We start from the raw sequence: 11,569 nt of genomic DNA, 5'->3' as shown, positions 1-11,569 counted from the left end.
TTTCTCCAAAAAGTACGATCCTTTTCCTCATGTGCAGTTGCAAACCGTAGTCTGGCATTTTTTGGTTTTGGAGCAGTGGCTTCATCCTTGCTGAGCAGCCTTTCAGGTTATATCGATATTGGACTCGTTTTACTGTGGATATAAATACTTTTGTACCTGTTTCCTCTAGCATCTTCAAGGTCCTTTGCTGTTCTGGGATTGATTTGCACTTTTCGAAACCAAAGTATGTTTATCTCTAGGAGACAGAACGTGTCTCCTTCCTGAGTGGTATGACGGCTGCGTGCGTGGTCCCATGGTGTTTATACTTGCGTACTATTGTTTGTACAGATGAACGTGGTACCTTCAGGCGTTTGGAAATTGCTCCCAAGGATGAAGCGGACAAAAAAATTGAGGTCTTGGCTGATTTCTTTTGATTTTCCCATGATGTCAAGCAAAGATGCACTGAGTTTGAAGGTAGGCCTTGAAGTACATCCATAGGTACACCTCCAATTGACAAATGATGTAAATGAGCCTATCAGAAGCTACTTAAGCCATGGAATCTGGAATTTTCCAAGCTGTTTAAGGGCACAGTCAACTTAGTGTATGTAAACCTCTGACCCACTGAAATTGTGATACAGTGAATTTTAAGTGAAGTAATCTGTCTAAGCAATTGTTGGAAAAATGACTTGTGTCATGCATGAAGTAGATGTCCTAACCAACTTGCCAAAACTAGTTTAACAAGAAATTTGTGGAGTGGTTGAAAAATGAGTTTTAATGACTCCAACCTAAGTGTATGTACACTCCAGACTTCAACTGTACTGAACAAGTTGCAGTAAACAGTAACTAGGCTTTAGGTATGTGCTACCCGTTGATTAACCTTCACCACTATTAATTACCTTAACCTACACAGTCGCCTGTAGAAGGGATCGGAACTAATCCATGAATGTAAATTCTTCCGACAGGTGTCTGGTTCATACGAGACCCTCGTCCTTCAGCAGATCAGTGCTGACCGTTGTCACGCGATGTGGAGTTGGACAACGATGAATGTCTGGAATATGAGTATGTTGGTGAATGTGTGTGGCATTGTATGTTCAACAAAGGAAGGCCCAGTCAGTCGTTTACCTGCACTTTTATTTGTTAAGCTTGGTCAGGTGTGTGTTTTGTGTGTGTGTGTGTGTGTGTGTGTGTCACTCGTGTGCTTTCATCACGACAGCCGTGGTAGTGTAGGAGAAGGGACTCAGCAACAGGGCCAGAGTGTAGTGGCGATGTCCCTCCGCGTGGGCCTCGAACACCACCTGTACACACGGCACATCAGTTTGTACTGCTGTTTTACTTCTATGATTTCTCTCCCACAGACTGACATCCAGGAAGACTGATTTTACTTTTGTCCAACTAGGTCTATGAACTTTCCACTTAGGACAAATTCTTTCCATTGAGGACAAACATTGTAGAGTCGCAAACAAAAAGCTATTGATACAGGTCAAAGCCAGGGTGATATCGCAAGCAATTTAATCACATGACGTTTCATAATTCATAATGGAAGGGGGGATTATTGTCAGGTCTCAGAGCAGTGAGAGGGTTAAAGGTTGGGGATTGTACTCACTTCAGCAGTCTCGTGGAAAGGTGTGGTTCCCTGAGACTTCCAGTAGGCTTTAGTGTCAAACTCAACTCGGTACACCCCCGACTGGAAGTCCTGATCTGAGATCAGATTATGGACTTCCCCTGTCAAGTCTGTCACTCTAAGAGAGAGAGAGGGTGTCACAGGTTAAACTCTTTTATAGCTTAGAAGCAGAACATTTCATTATGAAATTGGTTAACAAATCTTTCTGACTGCATATTATTTTAGTTTAAATAAGTCAGTTAACAACATTGCCCAAACAGTGGTGCATCCTCATACGTACCCACTAGCAACCTGTGCCCAGGTCATTCCATTGACTCGTCGGGAGACACTCAGTGCCACGGCGCCCGCTGGGACACCCTTCACCGCATCCAAAATCTTAACCATCAACGGACAGTGAGTGTCTGACTCACCATGCCTGTCCTGGACCCCAAACCACAAACGTGGTTATAAATAATACAATCCATGAACTGGCTGGACCACAAACCAACTGTCACACACTGTACACAGTATAAAGGTAATTCAAGACTTACCACAACACAATCATAACTAACAATACACCTAACACAGGACCTAGTTTACAAAGACAAACACTAGAAACAACATCCTGGGCATTGGGAAGACTGACCACACAAATATAAACACCCATGGCTGGCCAGACAGTAAAGTTCAGTGTTACTTTTTGGCTATCAGTTGGTGCCCAGCATTAGCACACCCATGTGCCTACGCCAGCCAGACACAACACCCCTTACAAAAAATAAATGCAGTTTTGAAAGTGCATTAACTGCAGTTGACGGTGGGATTTTGGATGCAGTAATTGCAGAATAACTTCAGTTTACTGGGCAGCAGGTAGCCCAGTGGTTAGATGGTCGGGTCAGTAACCGAAAGGTTGCTAGATCTAATCCCTGAGCTGACGAGGTTCAGGGACAGAATGACACATTTTTACAAGGCAGTTAACCCACTGTTCCTAGGCTGTCATTGTAAATAAGAAATTGTTCTGAACTGACTTGCCTCGTTAAATAAAATAAAAACTGCAGTGGCACTGCAAAATTACTGCAGTAATATTGTATTTGCATCATACTGCAGTCTTACGAAATAAGGGACAACTCTGCCAACAGGGTCAGAAATACATAGTAGACAGACAGTAACCTATAGTAAAGCATTCTGTCATCACTATTGGTCAGAAGGCTGGTAGAGTTGAAATAATAGCTGTAGAAATGGTTAAACATTTAACCAGTTGTAATCACGACACTCAGCCTTAATATTGTTTATTTGGTTCTATCACGAGATAAAAACCAGTCATGAAACAGAAGGCTTGGAATATGGGCTTGACTTTCTAATTATGAAAGTATCTGACAAAGTTAGACATTACAAAACTGCCATTTTGTAATGTCTGAGCTTTGGATTTTGAGGATAGAAAATGGTAGGTAAGCCTAGGAACTTTGTCCAGTGCTCCCATGTAAAATGGGGGAGGAAAGAATGACTACTTTTCCCAGCTAATTTGTCATTTCCAGTGTAGTTGGAGGACAAGAAAGTCAAAGTGCGGATGTGGACCAGAGAGAACAAGTGGTGATGTGAGGTCATTGACCGCGTTGTATTCCATCACACTCATGGTAAACACTACTGCCTGTTATGCATGCACACACACTCTAAGATGCTGATAGCATCTGACAGTGTTAGAAGCTACTCTGAAAATATAGTTTACCAAGCTACCAATTACTTCACACTGAAGGAAGTTAAGTATATTTTTCTTAAGGGAAGTTTAACTAAAGTTGGTGACAAAGTAGTTCATATCATCTAAACTATTTTGTGGTAAATTATCTAAATTTGAAATATCATACACTACAAATTGCAAAAACAGATCACTCTGGACTCAGATGTTAACAGAACGTGTAATTTGGCTAATTTAACACACAAACTGTGTTAGGTGACAGTTATGTGGGTCTGATGATGATAAAAAAAGAAATTGTCTGCTTCACCTTTTTGTTTTTCCCCCAAAAAGTAGTGTAGTTCTAGTTCCAGTAGTTGGCTACACCTCTACATGGCAAGAAAGTAATGTAATTTAACTATGTAGTTCAGTATTCCCCAACACTGGCATCTAATATCTCAACTTCAAACACAAACTGCACAAATGTTCCATATTCTAGGTATGACTTTATGATCTAATATTGTACGTTTACACAGCTAACAAACCTTATCAGTTATTGTGTATCAGTTATATGCCCTGACAAGCCCACACTGAATGGTGCAGTGACCCCTGACAAAGACCGGCAGACGCCCAAACATACTCACCACTGGGGCGGCGCTACAGAGTAGGACAGCAGTGGCTAGCAGCACACAGAGCAGTGAACTGTCCATTTGGAGCGATAACTGGTTGGTGGCTCTAACACAGTCAAACCTATAAACTTAGACTGACTGGCATAGAATTGGGCAACACACCCCTATCTGGTACCTTTATACACTGAACCCCCCCCCCCCCCCCCCCCCCCCCCCCGGTGCCTGCATCTATTGACTAAGTCAATAATGAGAGAATCAGTAACTTTCACACACAAATCATGCTTTGTGGCCATCTTATAAAAAATGTGATTGGGAAGAGGATAACGTACAGTGAGGGGGAAAAGTATTTGATCCCCTGCTGATTTTGTACGTTTGCCCACTGACAAAGAAATGATCAGTCTATAATTTAATGGTAGGTTTATTTGAACAGTGACAGACAGAATAACAAAAAAAATCCAGAAAAAACGCATGTCAAAAATGTTATAAATTGATTTGCATTTTAATGACGGAAATAATAAGTATTTTATTTCATGACTTGGTACTTGGTGCCAAGAAGGGTTTTGCCAATCACAGAAGTCAGACGTTTCTTGTTGTTGGCCACCAGGTTTGCACATATCTCAGGAGGGATTTTGTCCCACTCCTCTTTGCAGATATTCTCCAAGTCATTAAGGTTGAGGCTGACTTTTGGCAACTCGAAACTCCAGCTCCCTCCACAGATTTTCCATTGGATTAAGGTCTGGAGACTGGCTAGGCCACTCCAGGACCTTAATGTGCTTCTTCTTGAGCCACCCCTTTGTTGCCTTGGCCGTGTTTTTAGGGTCATTGTCATGCTGGAACACCCTTCCACGACCCATTTTCAATGCCCTGGCTACATGGCCCCGTCCATCGTCCCTTTGATGCTGTGAAGTTGTCCTGTCCCCTAAGCAGAAAAACACCCCCAAAGCATAATGTTTCCACCTCCATGTGATGGTGGGGATGGTATTCTTGGGGTCATAGGCAGCATTCCTCCTCCTCTAAACACGGCGAGTTGATGCCAAAGAGATCCATTTTGGTCTCATCTGACCACAACACTGTCACCCAGTTGTCCTCTGAATCATTCAGATGTTCATTGGCAAACTTCAGAAGGCATATACAGTGCCTTGCGAAAGTATTCGGCCCCCTTGAACTTTGCGACCTTTTGCCACATTTCAGGCTTCAAACATAAAGATATAAAACTGTATTATTTTGTGAAGAATCAACAAGTGGGACACAATCATGAAGTGGAACGACATTTATTGGATATTTCAAACTTTTTTAACAAATCAAAAACTGAAAAATTGGGCGTGCAAAATTATTCAGCCCCCTTAAGTTAATACTTTGTAGCGCCACATTTTGCTACGATTACAGCTGTAAGTCGCTTGGGGTATGTCTCTATCAGTTTTGCACATCGAGAGACTGACATTTTTTCCCATTCCTCATTGCAAAACAGCTCGAGCTCAGTGAAGTTGGATGGAGAGCATTTGTGAACAGCAGTTTTGAGTTCTTTCCACAGATTCTGGATTGGATTCAGGTCTGGACTTTGACTTGGCCATTCTAACACCTGGATATGTTTATTTTTGAACCATTCCCTTGTAGATTTTGCTTTATGTTTTGGATCATTGTCTTGTTGGAAGACAAATCTCCGTCCCAGTCTCAGGTCTTTTGCAGACTCCATCAGGTTTTCTTCCAGAATGGTCCTGTATTTGACTCCATCAATCTTCCCATCAATTTTAACCATCTTCCCTGTCCCTGCTGAAGAAAAGCAGGCCCAAACCATGATGCTGCCACCACCATGTTTGACAGTGGGGATGGGTGATGAGCTGTGTTGCTTTTACGCCAAACATAACGTTTTGCATTGTTGCCAAATAGTTCAATTTTGGTTTCATCTGACCAGAGCACCTTCTTCCACATGTTTGGTGTGTCTCCCAGGTGGCTTGTGGCAAACTTTAAACAACACATTTTATGGATATAAAATGTGTCTCCTTTGCATTAGCGTAGCCTCTTCTGTAGCCTGTAGCCTGTCTGTCTATCCCTGTTCTCTCCTCTCTGCACAGACCATACAAACGCTCCACACCGCGTGGCCGCGGCCACCCTAATCTGGTGGTCCCAGCGCGCACGACCCACGTGGAGTTCCAGGTCTCCGGTAGCCTCTGGAACTGCCGATCTGCGGCCAACAAGGCAGAGTTCATCTCAGCCTATGCCTCCCTCCAGTCCCTCGACTTCTTGGCACTGACGGAAACATGGATCACCACAGACAACACTGCTACTCCTACTGCTCTCTCTTCGTCCGCCCACGTGTTCTCGCACACCCCGAGAGCTTCTGGTCAGCGGGGTGGTGGCACCGGGATCCTCATCTCTCCCAAGTGGTCATTCTCTCTTTCTCCCCTTACCCATCTGTCTATCGCCTCCTTTGAATTCCATGCTGTCACAGTTACCAGCCCTTTCAAGCTTAACATCCTTATCATTTATCGCCCTCCAGGTTCCCTCGGAGAGTTCATCAATGAGCTTGATGCCTTGATAAGCTCCTTTCCTGAGGACGGCTCACCTCTCACAGTGCTGGGCGACTTTAACCTCCCCACGTCTACCTTTGACTCATTCCTCTCTGCCTCCTTCTTTCCACTCCTCTCCTCTTTTGACCTCACCCTCTCACCTTCCCCCCCTACTCACAAGGCAGGCAATACGCTCGACCTCATCTTTACTAGATGCTGTTCTTCCACTAACCTCATTGCAACTCCCCTCCAAGTCTCCGACCACTACCTTGTATCCTTTTCCCTCTCGCTCTCATCCAACACCTCCCACACTGCCCCTACTCGGATGGTATCATGCCGTCCCAACCTTCGCTCTCTCTCCCCCGCTACTCTCTCCTCTTCCATCCTATCATTTCTTCCCTCTGCTCAAACCTTCTCCAACCTATCTCCTGAATCTGCCTCCTCAACCCTCCTCTCCTCCCTTTCTGCATCCTTTGACTCTCTATGTCCCCTATCCTCCAGGCCGGCTCGGTCCTCCCCTCCCGCCCCGTGGCTCGACGACTCATTGCGAGCTCACAGAACAGGGCTCCGGGCAGCCGAGCGGAAATGGAGGAAAACTCGCCTCCCTGCGGACCTGGCATCCTTTCACTCCCTCCTCTCTACATTTTCCTCTTCCGTTTCTGCTGCTAAAGCCATTTTCTACCACTCTAAATTCCAAGCATCTGCCTCTAACCCTAGGAAGCTCTTTGCCACCTTCTCCTCCCTCCTGAATCCCCCCCCCCTCCTCCCTCTCTGCAGATGACTTCGTCAACCATTTTGAAAAGAAGGTCGACGACATCCGATCCTCGTTTGCTAAGTCAAACGGCACCGCTGGTTCTGCTCACACTGCCCTACCCTGTGCTCTGACCTCTTTCTCCCCTCTCTCTCCAGATGAAATCTCGCGTCTTGTGACGGCCGGCCGCCCAACAACCTGCCCGCTTGACCCTATCCCCTCCTCTCTTCTCCAGACCATTTCCGGAGACCTTCTCCCTTACCTCACCTCGCTCATCAACTCATCCCTGACGGCTGGCTACGTCCCTTCCGTCTTCAAGAGAGCGAGAGTTGCACCCCTTCTGAAAAAACCTACACACGATCCCTCCGATGTCAACAACTACAGACCAGTATCCCTTCTTTCTTTTCTCTCCAAAACTCTTGAATGTGCCGTCCTTGGCCAGCTCTCCCGCTATCTCTCTCGGAATGACCTTCTTGATCCAAATCAGTCAGGTTTCAAGACTAGTCATTCAACTGAGACTGCTCTTCTCTGTATCACGGAGGCGCTCCGCACTGCTAAAGCTAACTCTCTCTCCTCTGCTCTCATCCTTCTAGACCTATCGGCTGCCTTCGATACTGTGAACCATCAGATCCTCCTCTCCACCCTCTCCGAGTTGGGCATCTCCGGCGCGGCCCACGCTTGGATTGCGTCAAATCAAATCAAATCAAATCAAATCAAATTTATTTATATAGCCCTTCGTACATCAGCTGATATCTCAAAGTGCTGTACAGAAACCCAGCCTAAAACCCCAAACAGCAAACAATGCAGGTGTAAAAGCACGGTGGCTAGGAAAAACTCCCTAGAAAGGCCAAAACCTAGGAAGAAACCTAGAGAGGAACCGGGCTATGTGGGGTGGCCAGTCCTCTTCTGGCTGTGCCGGGTAGAGATTATAACAGAAAATGACCAAGATGTTCAAATGTTCATAAATGACCAGCATGGTCAAATAATAATAAGGCAGAACAGTTGAAACTGGAGCAGCAGCACAGTCAGGTGGACTGGGGACAGCAAGGAGCCATCATGTCAGGTAGTCCTGGGGCACGGTCCTAGGGCTCAGGTCTGGAGCAGGAGCATGGCCAGGTGGACTGGGGACAGCAAGGAGTCCTCATGTCAGGTAGTCCTGGGACATGGTCCTAGGGCCCAGGCCAGTTGAAACTGGAGCAGCAGCATGGCCAGGTGGACTGGGGACAGCAAGGAGTCATCATGTCAGGTAGTCCTGGGGCATGGTTCTAGGGCTCAGGTCCTCCGAGAGAGAGAAAGAAGGAGAGAAGGAGAGAATTAGAGAACGCACACTTAGATTTACACAGGACACCGAATAGGACAGGAGAAGTACTCCAGATAAACAAACTGACCCTAGCCCCCCGACACATAAACTACTGCAGCATAAATACTGGAGGCTGAGACAGGAGGCGTCCTACCTGACAGGTCGCTCCTACCAGGTGGCGTGGCGAGAATCTGTCTCCTCACCACGCGCTCTCACCACTGGTGTCCCCCAGGGCTCTGTTCTAGGCCCTCTCCTATTCTCGCTATACACCAAGTCACTTGGCTCTGTCATAACCTCACATGGTCTCTCCTATCATTGCTATGCAGACGACACACAATTAATCTTCTCCTTTCCCCCTTCTGATGACCAGGTGGCGAATCGCATCTCTGCATGTCTGGCAGACATATCAGTGTGGATGACGGATCACCACCTCAAGCTGAACCTTGGCAAGACGGAGCTGCTCTTCCTCCCGGGGAAGGACTGCCCGTTCCATGATCTCGCCATCACGGTTGACAACTCCATTGTGTCCTCCTCCCAGAGCGCTAAGAACCTTGGCGTGATCCTGGACAACACCCTGTCGTTCTCAACTAACATCAAGGCGGTGGCCCGTTCCTGTAGGTTCATGCTCTACAACATCCGCAGAGTACGACCCTGCCTCACACAGGAAGCGGCGCAGGTCCTAATCCAGGCACTTGTCATCTCCCGTCTGGATTACTGCAACTCGCTGTTGGCTGGGCTCCCTGCCTGTGCCATGAAACCCCTACAACTCATCCAGAACGCCGCAGCCCGTCTGGTGTTCAACCTTCCCAAGATCTCTCACGTCACCCCGCTCCTCCGCTCTCTCCACTGGCTTCCAGTTGAAGCTCGCATCCGCTACAAGACCATGGTGCTTGCCTACGGAGCTGTGAGGGGAACGGCACCTCAGTACCTCCAGGCTCTGATCAGGCCCTACACCCAAACAAGGGCACTGCGTTCATCCACCTCTGGCCTGCTCGCCTCCCTACCACTGAGGAAGTACAGTTCCCGCTCAGCCCAGTCAAAACTGTTCGCTGCTCTGGCCCCCCAATGGTGGAACAAACTCCCTCACGACGCCAGGACAGCGGAGTCAATCACCACCTTCCGGAGACACCTGAAACCCCACCTCTTTAAGGAATACCTAGGATAGGATAAGTAATCCTTCTCACCCCCCCCCTTTAAGATTTAGATGCACTATTGTAAAGTGACTGTTCTACTGGATGTCATAAGGTGAATGCACCAATTTGTAAGTCGCTCTGGATAAGTCGCTCCAATCTCAAATATGACTCAGACCTACATCCAGGTTCTGGAGGATACTCTAGCATACACAGAAGTACAAGTTCAGCTCTTAAAGTATAAAATGCTTTCCTGAAGACAACAGATTGACTCCACAATAATGAATAAGAAAACAAGGCCCTAGATAAATCCTGACTTTTCAAAGTTATTTTCTAACATGTCCCTGTTCCAATACTTCCTCTCCTCTCTTGGCTAATGATAAGAGGCTTAGTGTACTGTAATGTGTCAAGCTACTGTCATACGGTACACTATCTTCTTACATTTTGCCTGCAGATGGAGCCAAAGCATTTATAGCTCATGTTGGTTAGTGATAAACCACCAGGGAAGGCCTATATTCAGTAGGTTGCAATGTTCAGAGGCCGACACACAGATAAAAAAGTTTAGTATATAGGTGTTAAACTCTTCTGCATACTTTTGACCTTTTTATCAGAGTATTCCCATATAAAACAGGACAGTCTGTGGTAACAGGTGCGTGTGCGTTTGAGAAGTGTATCTGTTGGCCCGTGGTTGGAGAGTTTTGTGGTGTGTGAAGACACCCTGCAGGTCTCTTCATGTTTGTTTTACTGCTTCTCTTCTCACTGCCCTGAGGGGAATCAAAACATAGATGATTGTTTATGACACCTATGAGAACCAGAGACCACAGGTATTTTGTCTCAAACGGCACCCTATTCCCTATATAGTGAACTACTTTTTCAAAAGTAGTGCACCACAAAGGGAATAGGGTGCCATTTGGAACATATGCACACACTCAGCAGTTTATTGAGCTAGAACTGACAACCGAGAGAAACCACTGGCTGTAAAGAGATTAATACGCCCGAATAAAAAAATTAAATCACCAAAACATTTATTTAATGTGTTCAGACAATTTATTTAATTTATTATATTTGTTAAAAAAAGGAAACAACATTCAACGTCAGAAGTTTCAAACATCAAACCATTGTTGGCATTCCATCATTGTTAACAATAACAATGGTGTCTGTGTTGGTGTCTGTGTAGTGATTCCCAGTGATATAGTATATGATGATGCAGGATAAATTGTACATATTTGTTCACATTTATTTTCCCCCATACAAACGCAGTCTTATCTAAACATACCCCACTCTGTCTTGTGATTTACAATAATGATGTTTAAGTAGTTTCTGTTTGAAAAAAGCTGACACCCCATTGACTTTGTAGTAAAGGCTGAAATAAGACCACATACCACAAAAACCGAAATACCAAACATACTGCTTTACATAAAAGGCCAACCATTATTGAGAAACCGATGACTGACAAGCATAAAGCTGTGATGCAAAACCAATTAACAAAAACCTACAAACAGAAAAAAAACTCATCTATATTTCACATCTGCCAACTTCTGAAGGTTGGTTCATAAAGCACTACTCTGCAGAACATTGACAATAAATCCATTTGGCTTCTTCAACCTGTCATGCACTGTCATAACCATCAGAGGGGCTATTAGAACAGGAGTGGGAAGCTATGGAGGAACAGAAATGATGTGATGTATAAAGGTGTTAAAAGGTATGGAAAAGAGTTGATCAGAGTATTTGCACATAAAACGTGACAGTCTGTGGTAATAGATGGGTGTGCTGTTTTCCTGACTTGTGGTTAGAGAGTTGTGTGGTGAATGTGTGAAGTCGCTCTGCAGGTTTCTGCGTGTTTGTTTTCATTGTTATTTTCTCAGTTCCCCCAAGGGGAATCACAACTGATATGATATTTTATGACACCTATGAGAACTACAGACCACAGTGTCTCCCTATGTTTTTTATTTAACTAGGCATGTCAGTTAAGAACAAATTCAGATTTACAATGACGGCCTACCTCGG

General features: G+C 45.4%; 1 protein-coding gene across 1 annotated transcript; it reads right to left on the bottom strand.

The window, feature by feature from the left end:
* Positions 1 to 1,092: 1,092 nt before the first annotated feature.
* On the bottom strand, positions 1,093 to 4,036 carry ttr (transthyretin (prealbumin, amyloidosis type I)). Its single transcript, XM_046300362.1, has 4 exons — positions 3,890 to 4,036; positions 1,881 to 2,020; positions 1,583 to 1,718; positions 1,093 to 1,274 (listed from the first exon to the last, which is right to left on the bottom strand). The coding sequence occupies exons 1-4, from the start codon at positions 3,953 to 3,955 to the stop codon at positions 1,167 to 1,169; spliced, it is 450 nt and encodes a 149-aa protein (XP_046156318.1). The 5' UTR covers positions 3,956 to 4,036; the 3' UTR covers positions 1,093 to 1,166.
* Between the last annotated feature and the right edge of the window lie 7,533 nt (positions 4,037 to 11,569).

The sequence above is a fragment of the Oncorhynchus gorbuscha genome, linkage group LG15 (genome assembly GCF_021184085.1).
Source record: "Oncorhynchus gorbuscha isolate QuinsamMale2020 ecotype Even-year linkage group LG15, OgorEven_v1.0, whole genome shotgun sequence".
Classification (NCBI taxonomy): Eukaryota; Metazoa; Chordata; class Actinopteri; order Salmoniformes; family Salmonidae; genus Oncorhynchus; species Oncorhynchus gorbuscha.
The sequence above is the reverse complement of the archived record's forward strand: the minus strand, read 5'-3'. Positions and strand labels throughout refer to the sequence as shown.